Raw genomic sequence first — 22,755 nt, 5'->3', positions numbered from 1 at the left:
CCCTTCTCTTTCCACGGATGCTGTCAGACCTGCTGAGATTGTCCAGTATTTTGTTCTTGTTGGTGATGATATCAACCAGGCTTTTCTCTTTACAAATGCTAATATAATTTTGAATAAAGTTGAATATAATAATAATCGCTTATTGTCACAAGTAGGCTTCAATGAAGTTACTGTGAAAAGCCCCTAGTCGCCACATTCCGGCGCCTGTTCGGGGAGGCTGGTACAGGAAATTGTTTTTATACCCGGAGTCAAGACCGAATGGTAAACTGTGCATGTTAGGGTTTGTAATTTGCAACTTGAAGCTACTCAGGGTGAACCATGCAGGGACTGCCCACTAACCACATCAAGTAGCACATCACCGTCACCTGATGACTACATCTAAATTGTGGACAGGAACTTCATGGACACCACTCGGCCTTCCTCAGATCATAGCATAATTATATTTGGTCCGTGTGCCTGTCGCCGTATTATGTTGCATGATAACCTTACTTTAAAACTAAATTCAAGCGAAGCAATGCAAAAGAAAACCATTTACTGTAGTCATCAGACTACCTCTTTGGGTTACACAGATGACCTTGAGTTTGCAATAAAAATCCTGAGCCCTTCGGGCAATGCAACACACATTCTGCCACTTCTGTGATTTGGGTATCCTGAATGTCAACTGGAGATTACATCCATATATGTAGATATCAGTGTTGGCCAAAGAGTTGAATGCGAATGATTGAATGAAAAGCCACCTTCCTGCACATTTGATTCTTGCACAGATAAAATAAAAATGCTGAACACTTTCAAGGAATGCAAGTTGTAATGGCAGCAGCTAAACGCCGTAGAGGGTTTGCATGATCAGAGAGGTTCAGTGATGTTGTACTTTTATCCAGTGCAGTGAAAAGCCTTTCATGTGAACCTCCCTTTCTGCCCTGTGCAGTCATCAGGCTGATTCACAGAACCGCCTGCAGCGGCGGCAACCAACACAAGAGGGGTGACAAGGGGGGAGAGAAGGCTGGCGGATAACCACTGCACCGGCCACATTAAAGGCACAAGACACTGGGAGGATGCATTTTCCAAAATACCGACCAGGCGCGAAGCCTCATGCCTCTGGGTGGTAAATCAAAGAGCCAGGTTAAGTTGAATGGCCGTGCGCTGATACCACCCCCCCTATCCTCCCCACAATAGTGGTAGGATCCCCGGGCGCGGTCACGTGCCTCTCCCCGCCCCGCCATTTTGTTGGTAGTTTGTATTTAGGGTCGGGCAGGAGCGGAACTTCTCCCTGTGTGACGGGTGGCAGTGGTGTTGGGGAACCGGAGGTTCGGGGGGCAACAGCGGGACGAAGAAACAGCACAAGGTTGGGGGAGAAAAGAGACGAGCAAGAGGAGGAAAAAAAAGGCGACAAGCCGCCCGCTTTATATAAATCACCGGTAGTTAGTGTTAGTTCTGCACGGGTAGCCGACAAGATGTCCACCGCCGAAATTCCCGAATACTCGCCCTTTTTCGCCGTGATGGGCGCCTCTGCTGCCATGGTTTTTAGCGGTGAGTCTTGCCCCTGTTTTTGGCTGCAGGCCGCTCGCTGCTGTCCGGCCTAATCGACGTTCGAGCCGCACCGGGATTGGGTTGGGGATGGTTTCGGTTCAGGCTCGGTTTTTTTTTCCGTGTATATTTATACATAAGATGGCCGCGCGGAGCGAGTGAGCCTGGGTGCTTTTTATTTATTTATTTATTTCTATCTAAATGTCTGTTCACCTCTGCCAAGCGACGGGCTGCCGCCGCTGACGGTGTTTCCTGCAGCGGACGCTGTCGCCTGCGTATGTGAGCGGTCACCCTCCAGCTGCTGGCGCTCGAGCCTTTCCGTCACCAGGTGCTGGCGCTCGTGCCTTTCCGTCACGGGGGGGGGGGGGGGGGGGAAGCAGGTGGGGCGTTCGGGTGTTTCCGCCTTGCGATCTCCCTGGGACATCGCCGTTCTGCGTGGTTTGGGGCGGGGAGGGTTCGGCGATTTCCGGAGCGGGCAGTCCCGAACCCATCATATGACTTTGGGTGTGGGTGCTAACGTTGTACGTGGCTTGCAACATTCTGTTTCGCTTTGAGTCGCAGAATTATGGTGAAATGCCGCAGTTTTTACTCCAGAGGTTTTTTTAAAAAAAAGACAACGGCCACAGCCCCTTGATTTATTGTAATGCTGTCACGGTGTCACTACACGAAATTATCATAGATCGGGGATTTGCATAATCCCCCTGGAAATTATATTTTGCCTGCTGAAACTCTACTTGTGTGGAATATAGCTCCCCAAGCCAATAGTCTTTAATCTAATTTTAATCTTGACAGATTTTGTTCCTGCAGGAAAATGGTAATTTATGATGGTAATTTAAAGCGATTTTTTTTAGCGATCGATTTCTTGGATTCATGCAAGAAAATAGTTGGTAATTTTTTTCGTTCCTTTTTCTAAGGGACATTTATTTGATTGTGGTGTGGTTTCACAGGTGGACTCCATCCACTACAGCAGGAACTGAAATTGGTCTGCCCTAAAACGCTTGAGGGTGTGTGCATTCTGAGCAAGCGCCATATAATGCCCCTCGTTGAGTTTCAATTTTTTTTATTTTGGTGTCTCATGTCCACCTGACTTGCTTTAATCTTCCACTATGTCGCAATAATGTAAATTCCTTTATTGAATAAGTAACCTTAAACTGGGCAGGGTTTGCACAGGTCTATAAAACATTCCTGAGTGTCACGTTCAAGTGAGAGCTAATAGAACTGGAGGGAAGGAATCTGGTAGGTTTAGGGAGAGTTGTAGTTTGATAGCCAATTTTGAGCCAGTTGGCAGCAGTCTTGGTCTATTTAGATTTTTAGTCAATACTTGTTCATTTTGGATGCGATGTGTGAATGCTATATCGAAATGGCCACTAAGTATAGAACTGAATATTGCTGTAAAGCAATGTTACTGAAGCTTTTCATCTTGCACACATCAGGATAAATGCAAGAATGCCAAATTTCAAATGATCAGAACAATTTGTACTAGGGAGAAATGGGGTAATTGGTTGGCTAAGGCATTGCCATAGAGAAAGCAACAAGGCATCCTACACTCCATGTTTCTGAGTAATTCAAAGGATACAATTTGAACATGATTGTTCCTTGTGCTTGCAGAGACCCCAAGTTGAGGGTTGACAAATGACACCTTTAAAGTTTAGTTGGCGTGCACCAAAATGTTAGTGTAGCGCTTGTCCTTTATCACTAATTTATCTGTCTTATTTTCTCCCTGTCTGCACATCCATGAAATAGTCCTCAAATGCTATTTTAGAATATTTTGGAAACCTAGTTTATTTGGCTTTGTTCAAATGAGATTCTATGTATTGACACAGACTGCTTGCTGCTCTTTAAAGTGAATTTTAAATTTTCAGATACAGTGGAAATTACCATTCAAAGTGAAGGTTCAGCAGGGGAGGAAAACCCAGGTGCACTCACTGGCCTAGTGAGTTAGCTGGCCACCTTTTTCCATCTTGAGGCTCTGTCCACATGCGCACTTCCACCACCCCAACCCTGTTAACCTGCGCGTTGGGAGGGGGAGAGGGGAGGCTTTTCCTTCTGCCCACTGGTTTCTTCTTGGTTTATTCGGAATGTGTACTATTCCTACAGTGACATAAATTAAGCAGCCATCTTGAAAACTGTCAATGGCGTTTTACTAGCACATCAATACCAACTGCCTGAAATATATTCGTTCCAGATAGGAAATAAATGTCTGTTTTTCAAATTAAGACTAACATAATGTACACTGGATCCAGTCTGAAAATAGTTTATTTAGAAAGGGGGGTAGTAACCCCAGAACAAAGACCAAATACTGCAGGTGGTGATGATTGAAAACAAAAGTGTGGAGAACTTGGGTAGAATCTGTGGAAGGCAGGTTAATACTTAGATAGCCTCTTTATTATCTGGCATGTGAATGTATATCATAGAATTTACATGGCCATTCAGCCCATCGAGTCTGCACCAGCTCTTGGAAAGCGTACCCCACCCAATCCCACACTTCCACCCTATCCCCATAACCCAGCAACCCCACCCAACACTAAGGGCAATTTTGGACATTAAGGGCAATTTAGCATGACGAATCCACCTAACCTGCACATCTTTGGACCGTGGGAGGAAACCCACGCAGACACGGGAAGAACGTGCAGACTCCGCACAGACAGTGACCCAAGCCGGGAATCGAACCTGGGACCCTGGAACTGTGAAACAATTGTGCTAACCACGATGCTGCCGTGCTGCACAGCACACGTGTAAAGCAAGGCTTGAATGGTTTAGTCTAAAGTTCTTTCTGGACACTACCTCCCATGTTAATGTGACTATCATTGATATATTAACTATTGTCAGCTTGGTCAAGGTGAATGATTTGCCAAATGCTCATTTGCCAGATGTTTATCTTTGTAGAGACTGATGGAAATTTGAATTGCTTAAACATTCAGTTAAGAGGGCAGCACGGTGGCCTAGTGGTTAGCACAACCGCCTCACGGCGCTGAGGTCCCAGGTTCGATCCCGGCTCTGGGTCACTGTCCGTGTGGAGTTTGCACATTCTCCCCGTGTCTGCATGGGTTTCGCCCCCACAACCCAAAAATGTGCAGAGTAGGTGGATTGGCCACGCTAAATTGCCCCTTAATTGGAAAAAATAATTGGCTAATCTAAATTAAAAAAAAACATTCAGTTAATGGCTGAAAAAGATGACACAATTTTTCATGTTTTAAAGATTTTTATTGTAATGAATAACGAATCTAGTAACCCAACCCTGTTTTGTAGGCAGTTTTAAATTTAAACTACAGAAAGTTGTGCTCCATATAGTTATTGTGAAGTGTTGGGTGACAGCATTCCGCAGTTGTATTCTGCTTCCAGTGGATTCATGTTTTCACTGTTTTGGGTCCCAGCTTCCAGAATTTCTGAAATTCTCTCCTAGCAGTAAAGCCTATTCCGATGGTCCCTTCTGGAATGCCAAGACCAAGATCCTGAAATCCTTGAGACATGTCTCGCAGCCATCTTTGACTAGTGATGTGGTAGCTCACAAAGCCAAAGCCCTTTCTCTCTGACCATACAGAACCATTCATTGATCAGTGCAGAAGCCTGTAACCTGATCTCGAAAATGACTTCCTCTTTCCCTATTGTAAAATTAAACCATCAACCTTTTAATATAAGGTAAAAATCCTAGTGAGCTATTCTTGACCCCCAATTTCCTTTCATCCTAAAAGTAAAGTTGTAAAGTTACCACAGTCCCAGATGACCTGCTTTCCCCTTTTGAGGAAGAGTTCTGACTGGTGGTGGGTTTACCTGAGGATCACCACACCTTGGGCTAGGGGTAAGGTAGTGAAGGTGGGCCTTCCAAGAATAATCTCCTTAACCATCCTAAAAGTAAATGGAACAGTTTATAACACCACTGTTTGCAAATTATTTGCAACACCTTTCTGGGACTTTGGGGAGACTTGATCTAGAGTGCTGCCATTGTCTCCAAACATAATACCAACTTCTCAGTAAAATAATCCAAACATTCCTTTGATCTCTATCAATGAAACCACCCTGACGTACTGTCAGGAAGCCTTCAGAAGGGGTCACAGGCACCCCTTTCATTTACCCTAAATGTAAAGCTACAGCCCCCAAAGCTCTCTATTATATTTTTTATAACTTTAGAGTACCAAATTCTTCCAATTGAGGGGCAATTTAGCCAGCCTTTCCCTTCTGTTGGGTATCTGGTCTCTCCGGCGCAAAGTTTAGTGTGTGTGTGTGCCGTTTGTTTTTTAGTACAACTGTGAACTGTTTAATAATCAGAGTATTCTCCCCCCACCCCCCCTTCCACGTACGCTGGTACTGAGGGGAGGGTGCCCTGTTTCTCCAACACAAGTGTTTGTATCGTTTGGCCTTGTATATATTTTCTACTGTTTTAATAAAAAGATGTGGCTAATCCACCCACTTTGCAAAATCTCTCAAACCCCAAACCTCAATTGTAACACTGGCCATTTTTAGTGCATGGTGATTCTGTGTAACTCTTAATTGTTGACCGTTTAATAAGTCTTGTATTAGTTACCACCTAGCCTGATTGTTGTCTCCTGACCTTTTATACAAAGAAAGGCAAGGTGTCCCTTTTGACTTTGCAAGTTTATCTAAACAACTGTGTACTGTTCTAAAGGCAACGGTGATGTTAATAAACAACTATCAGAATTATCTTGTCCTAAGCTGTTTTAGCAGGCCCTGTTGGTTGCAAAGTGTGTCTTTAGGTTGTGACTTGTTGAAGCAAGTTGTTCCTTCACTAAATTTGTCAGTGAAAATTTCCACCTACACCAAGTTGGCATGATGTGTGCTGAAATATATTGAGTGGGTAATTCTGCTTAAGAGCTGTCTTTGGCATAACTGCAGTATTTTCACAAACCAGTATTTTCACAAACCTATTTTTTATGTTGAATTTTCACTCCTTCTCACTTATCTCTAATTGAAGGTACAATGGCCTAATTTAGAGAAATGAACACCAGAATTTTCAAGACCAGAAATGACCATTGGTTGAGCAATGCTGCCTTTTACCATGCCTTACTGCCCTGTCACATCCCTCAATTCTTCCTCCAGGAGAATACCATTTTCCTTGGGCTCTTTATACCATTTGCTTCATTGACTTTTACCTTTCATTTATAACTATAGAAATGAGATGAAATCTAAGGTCCACCTGGATTACCTTGTAGCATTCTGGAGGTTCCTTAAAATGAATGAACCAGCTGAGTTTATACTGCAACTCATCAACTGTATGGTAAATTTACTTTCTGGTACCAACTCAAATTTACAAGATTGTTTTCCAACACTGTTATATTACCAGGACTTGGGCAACATGGTGGCAGTGGTTTGCGCTGCTGTCTTGTCGCAGACGACCCAGGTTCGATCCTGGCCCCAGGTCACTGTCCATATGGAGTTTGCATATTCTCCCTGTGTCTGTGTGGGTTTCACCCCCCACAACACAAAAAGATGTGCAGTGTAGGTCAATGCTAAATTTCCCCATAATTGGAAAAAATAATTGGGTAATCTAAACTTATATTTTGAAATAATATTCCCTGACCCAATATGGCGCCATGGGCATAAGTTCAGGGCATCTCCCAAGGGAGAATAAAGCATGCCATGTAGTTGTTTTTAAATAAAGGGAGGGATAGCATGCGTAGGGTGTTACTGTGGAAAGGAATAACTAAAAGCTCCATCAGTGATGGAAAAGCAGAAGGATGGAACATCATCCAGCATTGAGAACCACTAGTTAAACATAAAGACAAACATAAAAACATAAGACTGAAATAAACAATCTGACTGCATATGTGGAGAGTGAAATAGTTTCCTATGGCCCCAATGTTAACTCTGTTTCTCTCTCCACAGATCTGATTTTTCCAGCATTTTCTGTCACTTCGGATTTCTAGCATCTCCAATATTTTGCTTTTGTATTACTGAAATTCTCATTGTTCATTTGTCTTGTGTGCTGAAAAGACTTAAATGGGATGGAGGTGAATGATCTAATTGAATGGTGGTTTGAGGTTGGATGGGCCCATTCTTGTTTCCACCTGCTTCTATACCACCACATTGACCCTTCTCTGTCCTCTTATTGCAAAGCTTTTTGGGGAAAAAAAAACTACATTCCCTGATCTTGGGTGCAACTGTAAAATAATTCCACAAATCTCTCTGACCTCATGTACTTGCAATCCTAGCTTTTGGAGATTAGCATTTGGTTCAATAGCGCAGGATGTTTCCGTTACAAAATGATCTCAAGGCATCCAGGTGCTGACATTCCAACAGAGTTTGTCTACTGCAGGGTTACAATATCCAGGTTTGTGTACACTTTAATGGAAGATGCATTTTTTTTTAAGAGGCCACAAGAGAAAGTTGGCTGGCATGTGGTTATTTGGGGGGTTCCATTATCTTGTTGAACTCGAGGGCAAAATAGTCTTTGCTGAATTGTATGAATTGCTGAAGATTGTAAACATTGATTTCCTCAAGTTTAAAAAAAATAAAAATCTTCTGGAGCGATTATCTTTGATTGATGTGATATAGAAATGCTGGTGATGGACTGGGGTGAGCACAGTAAGAGGTTTTGCAACACTAGGTTAAAGTCCAACAGGTTTGTTTTGTATCACTAGCTTTCGGAGCATTGCTCCTTCAGGACTTTAATCTGGTGTTGTAAGACTACTTTCATAGACGGTTCTCTTTCCAAATATGAATGTTTTGATTCCATTCTCTATTTGGCCATTATCAATGGTTTGTGGGGATTGGATAGGTGGTGAGCTCTTCGGAGGATTGTTGCAGACCCGTTGGTCCAAATTTGCCTCCTGCACTAAGGGATTCTATTCTATGGCAGGGTAGAAAAGGAATTCAATAATTCTGGTTTCTTGTCGGCTAGCACCAGCAGAAATGACATTAAAGCTGTTGGATTGGTGTAATGTCTGATGTGGATTGTTTCCTTCAGTTAATGCCATAGAAATTAGGAAGGAGTCTGGTGTTGATGTCTGCATTGATGTTGTTAAATATGTTCTTTTTCCACTGAATCATGATGCTTCATTATGGGGCAGCACGGTAGCATTGTGGATAGCACAATTGCTTCACAGCTCCAGGGTCCCAGGTTTGATTCCGGCTTGGGTCACTGTCTGTGTGGAGTCTGCACATCCTCCCTGTGTGTGCATGGGTTTCCTCTGGGTGCTCCGGTTTCCTCCCACAGTCCAAAGATGTGCAGGTTAGGTGGATTGGCCATGATAAATTGCCATTAGTGTCCAAAATTGCACTTCGTGTTGGGTGGATTTACTGGGTTATGAGGATAGGGTGGAGGTGTTGACCTTGGGTAGGGTGCTCTTGCCAAGAGACGGTGCAGACTCGATGGGCCGAATGGCCTCATTCTGCACTGTAAATTCTGACTATATGGATTAACGTTTATCCTCTCACTTGGAGGAAACTGTTATGCAGTGTTCCTTCTAGTTGATCCTACTACCCAGGCCTAATGCAGAGGGTCATCCACAAATCTATGCCAGCCGTGGTATCAGCATTAACTTCAGTATAGGGAGTTTTCAAATAGTTTTCTAATTGGTTAATTTCTCCCCAAGTGGAGTTATAACAGGAAACTGGGTGTCCACTTTCAGCAGGGTGCAGAGTTGACTGTAGTGAACAGTTGTGTAAATGGTTTAATATTAGATGAGATTTGTAATAATAGTGCTGGTTTAAACCGTCTGGTTTTGTTTGCACTGCATCTAATACAGTATTATGTAACCTTTTGCAGGTCAAACACATGTGGTTTCTCACATTGAAGCAGATAAAAAATACTACATAAGCTCAACTTGTGACACCATGGCCAAGGTAGTTTCAGTCATCCTACTGTTAGGATACATTATCTTATTGGGGCTGTTGGTGTTGCAGCCAGCTGTAATTTGACAATCCTGGCTACAGTTAAACATAAATTATCTAGCACAGAATGAGACCACTCAGCCAGCCATTGTCTGTCTGTTCTGGCTGAGAGCTATCCCGCCTAAACTCATTTCCAGTTCTTGGTCTGTATCCCAAAGGTTGTGGCACCTTGGTGCATATGCAAATATTTTAAAAAAAATACAATGAGGGTTTTTGCTTCCTGCTTTCAGGCATCTTTTAGTGGGCCAAGTGAAAAATCTGTACTCCAGTGTTCTGTTGTCTCTAGTAAATTATTTTGAGCCTGTAGGAATGCAGTATTCCTGGAGCAAATAATCATAAATTCCTGTCTGCAAAAGGAACCAATTTGTAATGGAAGGAAATTGGAAACAAGTAGATCAACACCTTGTTCAATGGCCTGTGTTGGACAGGTTCTCATTTTGTGATGGTGATGGAACTCAATACTAAACTCGGTGACCAAATCAGATGGTAATTTAGGAGCCAGTGACTTGCAGTAGCTGATCTGGTAAAATCCCCCAGTGCCAGCTGTAGTGCCATCTGTTGTCTTACTATGCCTATTGCCAAGCTACAAGGTGAGAGCTGTGCATTAACTTGATGAGATTTTGCATGCTGCTCTGCTTCCATTTCCCTACTGTTCTATTGACTTCTCGCAGCTTAGTGAATGAACAATTTCTGTTCAGGGTGTGCATTACAAAGCTCTGGATCAATGTGTACATGGAACCAGTGATGTGCAGACAGTATAAGGATGTTATTTTTTGGGACTCTAATGTAATTGTTTGGCTGATTTTAATGTTCTGACTTCCCAATATTTTCTTTTTTAGCTCTAGGTGCTGCTTATGGTACCGCAAAGAGTGGAACAGGCATTGCTGCTATGTCTGTGATGAGGCCTGAGCTAATCATGAAATCCATCATTCCTGTTGTGATGGCGGGTATTATTGCGATCTACGGACTGGTGGTGGCAGTACTAATTGCCAACTCACTCACAGAAAAGATAACATTATTCAAGTAAGTCTCTTTAACTGGGAGTTTGCTTTATTGTCTGATACACATGAAGATGGTTAACATTTTCTTTCAGCTCATCTATTCAAAATTTCGTCCAAGAGAATTAACTACAAACGTAGAATAATAGGGTTGCAGCCATATGGTCTGTCCTTTCAAGAGCATATCACCTAGTCTGGCTTCCTTGCCTTTTTCCTGTAGCTCTTTTTAAAAAAAAAAAAAATAAATAAAATTATTTTCAGATAATGATCCAATTCTCTTTTAGGCCTCAATTTGGATCTGACGACACAGTGCATAAAATATTTTTCCTTGTGCCTTTCTCCTTTTACCAATGACCGTAAATCATTATCCTCTACTTCTTGGTCCTTCTGCCAAAGGGAACAATTTCCCCATATCTACCCTATCAAATCTTCTCCTTGAACAGTCTTGCTCCTCTGATCTCGCTGACAGCTTAATTTTCGCCAAAGAAGTCAATAAATGGCTGCCACCTCCAGGCAAACCCTAGCATCTGAGGGCGAACTTTATCTCGAGCCTCAAACCCAGCCATGTTGCCACCCTGATTTTCGGGGGTTCTGAGTCCTTCCATGCCAATAACATCTGTCTCCGGGCTACCAGGGAAGCAAAGGCCAAAACATCAGCCTCTCTCCCCCTGGACACAACCGGCCTTTCCGTCTTTGGTGATTTCTTCTCCAAGGTCCCTCTGCTCCTGCATCGCACTCCCATTAAAATTGGTGTTCAATTCTGGTTGCCACACTACCAGAGGATGTGGCGGCTTTGGAGAGGCTACAGAAGAGGTTTACCAGGATGTTGTCTGGTATGGAGGCATTAACTGAGAAGAGATTGGATAAACTCAGTTTATTTTCACTGGAACAGGCATGGACAGTGGATAGTCGGAACCTTTTTTTTCCAGGGTGGAAGAGTCAATTACATGGGGACATGGCTTTAAACGGAAAAGTTTAGAAGAGATGTGAAGGATGTCTTTTTATACAGGATATTGGGTGCCTGGAGCTCACTGGTGATGGAAAGAGGTATGAGTGACGTTTAAGGGGTGTCTTGACAAATACATGAACAGAATAGGAATAGAGGGATGCGGACCCCAGAAGTGTAGAAGGTTTTAGGTTAGATGAGCAGCATGGTCAGCACAGGCTTGGTGGGCCGAAGGTTATGTTCCTGTGCTGTACTTTTCTTCATTCCTTGTTAAATTTGAGCTGCCACTTTGCAGGTCCTCTTTTGAAGTCGATCACTATTGTTCCCAACGTTCACAGTTCCCACATTTTGTCATTGCAAAGTTTCCAGTTACTCCCTGTACACCAAGTGTAGGTCATTTCAATATTGATGTAGAAAAGAAACAGATTGGAAATCCTGCTATAAACATCCACCCAAGTCAGGAAAAGGGCCATTTATCCCCCCCAATCCCTTACTTGCCACCCCATCAGAACCTCGTGCCCCCTACCTTAAATCTATGCCCCAACTCGTAATTTTGGACATCTGAAGGGCAGCATGGTGGCACGCTGCAGTAGGTGCTGAGGACCCAGGTTTGATCCTGGCTCTGGAGTTTCACATTCTCCCCATGTTTGCTTGGGTTTTGCCCCCACAACACACAGATGTGCAAGGTAGGTGGATTGAACACACTAAATTGTCCATGCGGAGTGCTAATCACTGCGCTACCATGATGCCCAGCCTCCTGTAATCTTGAGGCTATCTCCTCATTACAAAAATGAAATGAAAATCGCTTATTGTCACGAGTAGGCTTCAATGAAGTTGCTGTGGAAAACCCCTAGTCACCACATTCCAGTGCCTGTTCGGGGAGGCTGTTATTCCTATTCTGTTCATGTATTTGTCAAGACACCCCTTAAACGTCACTCGTACCTCTTTCCATCACCAGTGAGTTCCAGGCACCCAATATCCTGTATAAAAAGACATCCCTATTCACCATCCTATCAGTTTTTGTATCATGTGCAACATTAAAATTGATAGGGGAGCAATTGGGATGCACCTAGTCTTTTTTCTTGGGCATCCTGATCCCTCCCATTTCAAACTAATTGATGCTGTTTTTGTTTGGTGAACTCAATAGCCTGCATATGCTAATCCAGCTATTGGAGAAAAGTAGTCTTGTAACGATTTAATGTGAGTACTTATTATCTGTGGCAAAGTATTGTTAAAAGATGAAATTGTTAAATATTTAAGAAAACAATTGGAAGCAACAGATATTTTCCACAAAGAAAAAATCATGTTTAAAAACTGATCATGTGAAGGTGTAGATGGAATTTGTAGCTTTTGCAATATCATAATAATCATTTAGTGTCACAACTAGGCTTACATTAACACTGCAAATGAAGTTACTATGAAAAGCCCCTAGTTGCCACAATCCAGCACCTGTTCGGGTACACGGAGAATTCAGAATGTCCAATTCACCTAAAAGCACATCTTTTGGGACTTGTGGGAGGACACAGCATCTGGAGGAAACCCAAACCCACGCAGACACAGAACATGCAGACTCCACACAGACAATGAGCCAACCCGGGAATCGAACCTGGGACCCTGGTGCTGTAAAGCAACAGTGCTAATTATTGTGTATGTGACTGAGCTGATTAAAGTTGTAGAATTGGGGAAAGGATAGTGCATCAGACTATAAATTAAACTGAGCAGTTTCTTTGGTTGCAAAAAGTCTATTCTGGGGTTGCTTCTGTTTACTGATTTGAATGTAGAGCGAGGGGAAAAAACTCATTCAAATGTGATTTTTCTTTAAACAAAAGGCATTGTAGGTTTTGAGAAACTGGAATGGCTTAAAAGTGACATTGGTTTATAACCATGTCTGAAGGAGGTGGTGTTGGACGATGTAGAGAGCGACATTGAGACCACTCAGTGACGTACTCAACTTCCATGACAACTAGTATGTCAATTTAATATTTTTCTTGTGTGAAAGATCTGACTCTCGTTGAGCACTAGTGTTTGGGCTTTGTCAATAGAAAGGGGTAATGGCTCTAAGATATTTGCAGTTATGTGGAGATGGTGACACCTGATAGACATATCTGGCAGCATGAGACTTCATTTTAAAGTTTGGCACATTCCAATCTTAAACTAAAAATAGGTCCCTAGAAGAATACGGAAATGGGATATGAGATTCTAACTCTTCTGAAGAAGGGCAAGTGCTAATGTAGCTGGCTTTGTTGATGAATCTGCTTCTATAATTATAGAATGAGTAATGCAGCCAAGATAGCAGTCTGCTGAGACATGGCTAAAATTCTGCTTTTCAATTTAGGGAAAATTTCATTCAATGCTAATGGAGAGGTTCAGTTGCCACTCATGTAACATGCAAGTGGGAATGAGCTATTTGTTTTGAGATTTTTCTGGCATAAACATGCAAGGTGTCTAAGCCAATGGAGCTGGAACAGTGGCGGGTCAGTGCAGCATTGTGCTCCTTATTCCGACTAACTGGTTGTAGTTGGACTTTGAAGCCAGGGTGTCTTGTACTTCCAGCAACACACCACTTATTGGAAACAAAAGATTATAAATATTAGTATCCTCAATGCAACAATGAGAATTATTATCTAATATAGAAAAATTATAGCAGTTGTATAATTGTTAAAGATCAGCAGGGTAGACAGCCAATGTAGCTTTTAGGGTGCTTTAATGATTATGGTGAAAATGGGTGTTTTTAATTAAAAAAAAAAAAAATAAATAACAGTTACCTTATGCTTCACACCTTTGTGCTTGTGGGGGTGCAACCCATGCAGACATGGGGATAATGTGCAAACTCCGGGTTCGAACCTGGGTCCTCAGTGCCATGAGGCAGCAGTGCTAGCCACTGCTGCTCCTGAAAATGGAGTTGCTGCATGGTCTAAATGATTGGGATGAATTAATATTCGGACAGTTGTTCCATGAAGTACAGTTCCCTTGCACAAGACATGGGGAAATGCAGAAGAAAGTTTGTAGGTGACGATAGGCGTGATAGCTACAATACTGAAAGCTGCAAAGGGAATTTGAATGCAATGTGCCATGTATAAAGGCTAAATTCAGACCCTCATTTCCTATTAGAAATGGTTATATTTGACATGGATTCTTGCTAGGTTCTTGAATAAAGTACTGAGCCATTTTTTGCCTGTCTTATGTCAGTGCTGTCACTTTACATTAGATACTAAAAGATAATTAATTTGAGGTGTTAGTTGATGCTGTTTAGCCATGTGATGGTCTTTGCCTTAAAATACTTTACAGCGACACAGTTTTCCACTGAGATGTGTGGAGATGTGTGATTGTGTTGCTATGTGGATGAGGTGTAAATTAAGCTAATGGTTTTAAGTACATTGTTGCTGTTAACTCATAAGAACATAACATAAGAACTAGGAGCAGGAGTAGGCCATCTGGCCCTTCAAGCCTGCTCTGCCATTCAATGAGATCATGGCTGATCTTTTGTGGCTCTGCTCTGCTTTCCTGCCCGAATACCATAACCCTTTATTCCCTCAAAAAAAACGATCTATCTTTATCTTGAAAATATTTAATGAAGGAGCCTCTACTGCTTCACTGGGCAGGGAATTCCATAGATTCACAACCCTTTGGGTGAAGAAGTTCCTCCTAAACTCAGTCCTCAATCTACTTCCCCTTATTTTGAGGCTATGTCCCCAATTCTGCTTTCACCTGCCAGTGGAAACAACCTGCCTGCATCTATCCTATCTGTTCCCTTCATAATTTTGTTTCTATAAGATCCTTCCAACAAGTACAATCCCAATCTATGCAACCTCTCCTTGTAATCCAATCCCCTCAACTCTGGGATTAACCTAATGAATCTCCCCTGCACACCCTCCAGTGCCAGTACGCCCTTTCTTGGGTAAGGAGGTCAAAACTGAACACAATACTCCAGGTGTGGCCTCATTAACATATTTACACAGTTGCAGCATAACCTTTAGTCTTAAATTCAATCCCTCTAGCAATGAAGGACAAAATTCCATTTCACGCCTTAATCACCCGTTGCACCTGTAAACCAACTTTTTGCAACTCATGCACTAGCACACCTGGGTCCCTCTGCATGGTAGCATGTTTTAATATTTTATCATTTAAACAATAATCCCATTTGCTGTTATTCCTACCAAAATGGATAACCTCATTTGTCAGCATTGTATTCCATCTGCCAGATCCTAACCCATTCATTTAACTATCCAAATCCCTCTGCAGACTTTCAGTACCCTCTCCACTTTTTGCTTTATCACTCGCCTTAGTGTCGTCTGCAAACTTGGACACATTGCACTTGGTCCCCAACTCCAAATCATCAATGCAAATTGTGAACAATTGTGGGCCCAACACTTAAACCTGAGGGACACCACTAGCTACTGATGGCAGAGAAACACCCATTAATCACCACACTTTGCTTTCTATTAATTAACCAATCCTCAATCCATGCTACTACTTTACCCTTAACGCCATACATCTTTATCTTGTGCAGCAACCTTTTGTGTGGCACCTTGTCAAATGCTTTCTGGAAATCCAGATATACCACATCCATTGGGTCCCCATTGTCTACTGCACTGGTAATGTCCTCAAAGAATTCCACCAAATTAGTTCAGCACGACCTGCCCTTTGTCCAATGGGACAATTTCCGTCCAGATGCCTCGCTATTTCTTTCTTGATGATAGATTCCAGCATCTTCCCTATTACTGAAGTTAAGCTAACTGTCCTATAATTATGTGCTTTCTGCCTGTGAAAAATCACTTGGAAGGTGTTCCACTGTTCCTCAGTGCTTGATTTTACCTTCTCACCCTCCGTCTGTATTAAATTTCACCATATTGTGATTGCTCCTTCTGAGAGGATGCCTAACAGATCATTAATCAATCCTGTCTCATTACACAGGGCCAGATCTAGGATCGCTTGTTCCTCGTAGGTTCCATTACATACTGTTCTAGGAAGCTATTGTGGATACATTCTATAAACTCGTCCTCAAGGCTGCCTTGACCGACCTGGTTAAACTAATCGACATGTAGATTAAAATCCCCTGTGATAACTGCTATACCATTTCTAAATGCATCAATTAGTTCTTTGTTTATTGCCCATCCCACCATAATGTTACTATTTGGTGGCCTATAGACTACTCCTATCAGTGACTTTTCACCTTAATACTCTGGATTTCCACTCAAATGGTTCAACCTTATCCTCCATAGCACCGATGGCATCCCTCACTACAGCCCAAATGTCATTGCCATCCACTGCCTTCCGAATAGTTTGGATCTCTTGGTTATCCAACTCCCTGTCGTGACCATCCTTTAACCATGTTTCAGTAATGGCCACTAAATCACAGTCATTCATGATGATTTGCACCATCAACTCATTTACCTTATTCCGAAAACTACGAGCATTCAGGTAAAGTACCCTTGTGTTGGCTTTTATACTGGTTTTGAATCTTAATACCTCTAATCAGTAACCAAGTTATTTTTCATTTTAACTTTTCTCCTAATTTTCCTTCTGTTGACCTGCTTTGCTTTCCATTTGTTTTTACTTCCCGTTTTATTCCTTTTAGTATTATTGGGCCTAGGCCTATTCATTGTACGTGTACTGTGGCCCTTTTTGATCTTTGACTGTGACTTCTCTGCCTTACTTTTTCCCACTTCCTTTTTGTTTCTGTCCCTGTTTTACTTCCCTTCGACATCCTGCATTGGTTCCCATCCCCCTGCCACACAGGACTAACAAACACCACACCCTGTCCTGCCCATGTGTAGACTGTCCGGTTTGTACTGGTCCCACCTCCACCAGAGCCAGTTCCAATGCCCCAGGAATTTGAATCCCTCCCTCTTGCACCATCTCTCGTGTCTCTCATTCATCCTATCTACCCTGACATTCCTACTCTGACTAGCTCGTGGCACTGGTAGCCACCCTCAGATTACTACCTTTGATGTCCTAGTTTTTAGTTTAACTCCTAACTCCCTGAATTCAGCTCGAACCGCCTGTCTATTCCCCTTACGATTGAGTTCCCTGCCATTCTTCTTCCTGTCATCCTCCTGTGCAGCAGAGATGGCCACAGTGCCATGAACCTGGCTGCTGCTGCCTTCCCCTGGTGAGCCATCTGCCTCAAAGTGGTGTATCTGTTTTGCAGGGGACACCTGCACTGCCTTCTGACTCTGACTCTTGCTCTGCCTTTTGGTCACCCATTTTCTATCTTTCTCTGTAATTTTCACCTGCGGTCTATCTCCCAATGTAAGAAGACTTGCAGACTGAAAATCCTGGTGACCATGTTGCTTAATGATGCTTCAGCTTCAAATTGACCAGGATGTGGGCATGCTGGGACAGCTATGCACAGCAGCATTTACATTTTCCCTTTTTTGTTACTGACCTGTATGAAAAGGTCATGAGAAGGTAAAATTCCTTCTCTTCTATGTCTGCATTAAGCCAACAGGTGATTTGAGATGAATATTTCTGCACCAGGCACTGAGCTGGAATTCTCTTCATTTTGGTGGATAATGTAGTAACTGATCTGTGTGGTTTGTATTCTAGTGTATATTAGTTCTGTACGTGATTAACATCTAGGTTTGGGACATTGCCCAGTATGCCCTTCACACTCATATATAAATGAGTGATGTTCTCTTTCTAACTCTATGCAATTTATAGTTAAATATTTTACTGTCTGATCTTCAGTACAGACTTGGCTCCTGAAGTCTTGCAGTAACTTTTTTAATACATTTAGAGTACCGACTTCATTTTTTCCAATTTAAGGGGCAGTTTAGCGTGTTCAATCCATCTACCTTGCACACTTTTGGATTGTGGGGGCAAAACCCACACAAACACGGGGAGAATGTACAAACTCCACACGGACAGTGACCGAGAGCTGGGATCGAACCTGGGACCTCGGCGCCGTGAGACTGCAGTGCTACCAGTGCACTACCCTGCTGCCCCTTCTTACACTAACACTGCAATGAAGTTACTATAAGACTACTTGTGACAATAAAGATTATTAATAATATTTTGTTTCGATTAGACTGACATGTTTGTTTGTATGTAGAGGATTCCAGGATGGGGAGTGAAGATATTTGTCATGAAATACTGTTTTAATGTTTTAATACCTAGATGTTTAATTGCAGTTGGAGCCGCATAATAAAAAATCATGAAGGATTGGAGGTTTTTTTTGGCATATGTCTCAAACTGCTTTTTTATGTTTCAGGAGCTTCCTTCAGCTGGGTGCTGGTTTGAGCGTGGGCCTGAGTGGTCTTGCTGCTGGCTTTGCTATTGGCATAGTAGGTGATGCTGGTGTACGAGGAACTGCACAGCAGCCAAGGTTATTTGTTGGGATGATCCTGATCCTCATTTTTGCCGAAGTGTTGGGGCTTTATGGCCTGATTGTCGCTCTGATCCTTTCCACAAAATAAATCCTGCAAATACAGCATTAAGCTCCGTCATTCTAATGGTCTTAACTCCAGAATGTGTACAGTTGTATCACTTTGGTAGTCAATCTCTTGTAAATGCGCAATGTATGTTAGTGATTGTCTGTCCTGTGTGTATTTCGGTATTGAATTGTATTGGTTTTAAGAGCCGGGTTCAGTGGCTCCTAAACACATGTGCAATTTCCAATCCATATTATAGTTGAGGAGCACTCGGATTCAATTAGGATTGTAATGTTTTCATTTCTTCCACTTAATTTTATTTATAAAAGATTTAAAATGTTCATACATTGTTATTATGGAGCAAGATTTCTGGAGTCCCTATGATGATATAGTAGATTATTGCACTGTCAGTAATTGTATTTGCTCAGATCTCCCTGGATGTAATAATTGGTTAAAGATTGGATCTGATCATAATCCTACTTTTGTGTACTGGTATTGGGAGTGAGTTCTACTTGTGTTTTTAACATCCTGAGGCACATGTAAATGTTTCCAGTAGTAAGATGTATGCCTATTCATAAAGATGTGCACCCAGTTGCGTGTCACATTTCTGATGTTTCCAAATAAAAATTTCCTCAACTAAGTTGAACTTGCTTATTTTCTAAATTTTCCCGTGTTCTTTCAATGCATATGATTCACTTACTGGCTTGCCAAGTCCTGAACATCGAGATAGGGGTCCAATAATCACAGGCTTAATGCTGACATACTCGTAGGTAATGCAAGGACATTAGTGGCTTGTTATAGTTCACTTTTGGAGATGTTCTGATTCAAGTTTTAAAAAGCTGCACAAATAGTCAAAACATTATTATGGAATTTTTATAAATGTATTTTATTCAGTTGCAAAACATAACTGCCCAACACATTTCCCCACCGCACTGATGAGCAAGTCCTTAAACACGGTCATGAACATTCCCCACCCTGCCTCAAAGTCCTCTGTTGAATCTCTCAATTAAATCTTTTCCAAACAAAGTCCTACAAGTCTCCCAGCTAGGCCACCACCCCTGGTGACATTGCCAATTGCCATTCCAGTAAGATCTTTTGGGAAACCAGAGGTGAATTGTCACAACATCAGCCTTTTGTCCCTCCATCAGCTCCGGCTTCTGATATTGTCACCAAAGGGTTCGGCCCAACCTCTCCCACCACAATCCTCGTTAGTGTCATGAACACTCCTGCCCTGACTATCTATTTTCTCAGCTCCAGAACATGTGTGGTTTGCTGGTCCCTGCTCATGCTTGTCTGCCACTCCCTGGAAGAACCCACTCATTCTTGCCAGAGTATTGTGCACCTTGTGTATCACCTTGAATTGTGCACGGCTCATTCTCATGCACAAGGAAGTCCTTGCCTTGTGCCTCACTCCACACCCCCAGTTTCTCTCCTCTCCAGGCCACCCAAATGTCTCCCATCCTGCCCTCTCCTTCAATGTCCGGAAGTAGCTGTCACTCCAGCAGAACATACTTCAGTATGCTGGTGAACTCTTTCCAAACTCGAGTCCCTTACCTACAAGTATCTAAACTCACTTCCTCTTGGGAACTCTACCTCCTTCAGTTCCTCTGTACTGGCAAACCTCTCTTCCAGATATAGATTCCTCCCATTAATAAGCCCACTTCCTATGCAAACTGTCTGTTTACCCTGGCTGGAATTTGTAATTCAACGGCATTAACACCAACAACCCCTCTACCCTAAAGTGTCTTCTCAACTGGTTCCAGGCCTTCACTGTGGACTGTACCACTAGGCATTCTGTGTATTAATAATAATCTTCAATGTCACAAGTAGGCTTAAATTAACACTGCAATGAAGTTATTGTGAAAAGCCCCTAGTCCCACTTGGCTAAACGGAGGGAGAATTCAATGTCCAATTCACCTAACAAGCACGTCTTTCGGGACTAGTGGGAGGAAACTGGAGCACCTGGAGGAAGCCATGAAGATGAGTGTGCAGACTCCATGCAGACAAGTGAGCCAAGCTGGAAATTGAACCTGGGACCCTGGAGCTGTGAAGCAACAGTGCTAACCACTGTGCTAGTGTTTCACCCTTTCCTTGGTGCCAGTGGTACTGCTGCTGTCACCATAGCCTGCAGGCTGGAACCCCTATAGAATTCCTCCTCTGTCCTAACACATTCTGCCCCCTCCTTCCCACCACCACCTCATTGTCTTCACATCTGCTGCCCAGTAACCATGCAGCTGGTTTGGTAATGCCAACTCTGCCTCTAACAGGGTCCTCTTTATCCTGGCACCTTCCCTGCCCTAGAAAGTCTAAGATAATTGCATCCAGCATCTGGAAAAAGGTCTTTGGTACAAAAATCAGAAGTGTGTGGAATATGAATGGGAATCTTGGCAGGACATGCATTTTCACCACTTGGATCCTCCCTGCCAGAGTTGGATGCAGTGTATCCCACCTCTTTAGATCTTCCCTAACCTCCTCCACCAGCTTTGTTAAGACTCTCTTTGTGCAATGTCGCCCACTCTCCTGTTACCTGAATCCCCAGATATCTAAACCTGTCTCTGGCTACTTTAAATGGTAACCCACCCCTCCCCAGGTTGGTTCTGTGACCCAGCTCGTTCACCAGGAACGCTTCACTTTTCCTGACGTTCAACCTAATCTGAGAATTCCCTGAACTTCCCTAGTCGGCCCATAATCATAATCCTCCATGCTCTCCAGGGGGTCTGACACATACAGTAACAGGTTGTCTGCATAAAGTGACACCCAATGCTATCTACTCCCCCTCAATCCTTTGTTAGTTATTAGATAGCAACAAGTAGTAATAGGCAAGCATTTCCAGTTATTAACTCGGTAATTTGTTATTTACTGTAATAAGAACTCTGTTCTGAGTAGTTTTTGCTTGGCTGTTTTTTCTGACTTGTAAAACAACTAGGAATGAGCATTAAAATATCAGCCTTATCAACTAATCTTTAAGCTGGGAGGTGAATCCTGTATTTCAGCTCTGACGGTCCCTCTGGCTTCAATAGCTGGTGCCATCAGATCCCAGTCTGCTGTTGCGTAGTCAAACTCTTGGTTAGCAGTGTGAAATCAGGAAGCACTTCACAGGAAAGTTACTGGAACCATCCACTGAACCCCCCCCCCAAAAAGGCTGATGCTTTCAACCAAAGAAGGTTGAAATGTTGGAGATTGAGATCAATAGATTGATGAGTGGCTGTCACTTCCAGGCAAACCCGTCCACAGCCCTGCTCAAGGTGAACTTGAGCCAGCTGAAGGAACTCTGCCAGGTCACTCACCCACAGTCCCAGTTTCGGTGGCCAAGAGTCCTTCCATTTCAATAAGATCTGTCTCCGGTCTACCAGAGAGGCGAAGGTCAAGATATCAGCTGCTTTCAGCCCTGGGTCTTCCGACACTAAAGATTGCCACTTCTGGATTTGGGACCATCTTCAGATGTTTCAGTAAGAGAAGGGAAGATGGTAAGAGAGGTGGAGGAGTAGCATTGTTAATCAAAGATAGTTTAACAGCTGCAGAAAGGCAGTTCGAAGGGGATCTGCCTGCTGAGGTAATATGGGCCGAAGTTAGAAATAGGAGGAGCGGTCACGTTGGTAGGAGTTTTCTATAGGCCCCCAAATAGTAATAGAGATGTGGAGGAAGAAATTGCAAAACAGATTATGGATAGGTGTGGAGGTCTCCGGGTAGTTGTCGTGGGTGACTTTAACTTTCCAAATATTGACTGGAACCTCTATAGGTCGAACAGTTCGGATGGGGCAGTTTTTGTACAGTGTGTGCAGGAGGGTTTCCTGACACAATATGTGGATAGGCTGACAAGAGGGGGACCACATTGGATTTGGTACTGGGTAATGAACCGGGCCAAGTGTTAGATTTGTTTGTGGGAGAGCACTTTGGAGACAGTGACCACAATTTGGTGTCTTTCACTATTGCAATGGAGAGGGATCGGGCTATATGGCAGGGCAAGGTTTATAATTGGGGGAGGGGTAATTATGATGCGATTAGGCAAGAATTAGGGAGCATAAGATGGGAACAGAAACTATCGGGGAAAGGCATAAATGAAAAG

At 42.9% G+C, this 22,755-nt stretch overlaps 1 protein-coding gene across 1 annotated transcript; it reads left to right on the top strand.

The window, feature by feature from the left end:
• The first annotated feature begins 1,224 nt into the window (after nucleotides 1–1,224).
• atp6v0cb (ATPase H+ transporting V0 subunit cb) lies at nucleotides 1,225–19,329 on the top strand. The gene is made up of 3 exons (XM_038819821.1): nucleotides 1,225–1,527; nucleotides 10,212–10,395; nucleotides 18,530–19,329. The coding sequence occupies exons 1-3, from the start codon at nucleotides 1,452–1,454 to the stop codon at nucleotides 18,732–18,734; spliced, it is 465 nt and encodes a 154-aa protein (XP_038675749.1). The 5' UTR covers nucleotides 1,225–1,451; the 3' UTR covers nucleotides 18,735–19,329.
• Nucleotides 19,330–22,755: the final 3,426 nt, after the last annotated feature.

The sequence above is a fragment of the Scyliorhinus canicula genome, chromosome 15 (assembly GCF_902713615.1).
Source record: "Scyliorhinus canicula chromosome 15, sScyCan1.1, whole genome shotgun sequence".
In the NCBI taxonomy this organism is placed as follows: domain Eukaryota; kingdom Metazoa; phylum Chordata; class Chondrichthyes; order Carcharhiniformes; family Scyliorhinidae; genus Scyliorhinus; species Scyliorhinus canicula.
This window is presented reverse-complemented; position numbering and strand designations above follow the sequence as displayed.

Excerpts from the sequence above, each read along its gene's own strand:
- atp6v0cb (XM_038819821.1), top strand. The coding sequence starts at position 1,452 with ATGTCCACCGCCGAAATTCCCGAATACTCGCCCTTTTTCGCCGTGATG. Across the intron at positions 1,528-10,211 it reads TGCTGCCATGGTTTTTAGCG|CTCTAGGTGCTGCTTATGGT; the intron begins GTGAGTCTTGCC and ends TTTCTTTTTTAG. Across the intron at positions 10,396-18,529 it reads GAAAAGATAACATTATTCAA|GAGCTTCCTTCAGCTGGGTG; the intron begins GTAAGTCTCTTT and ends TTTATGTTTCAG.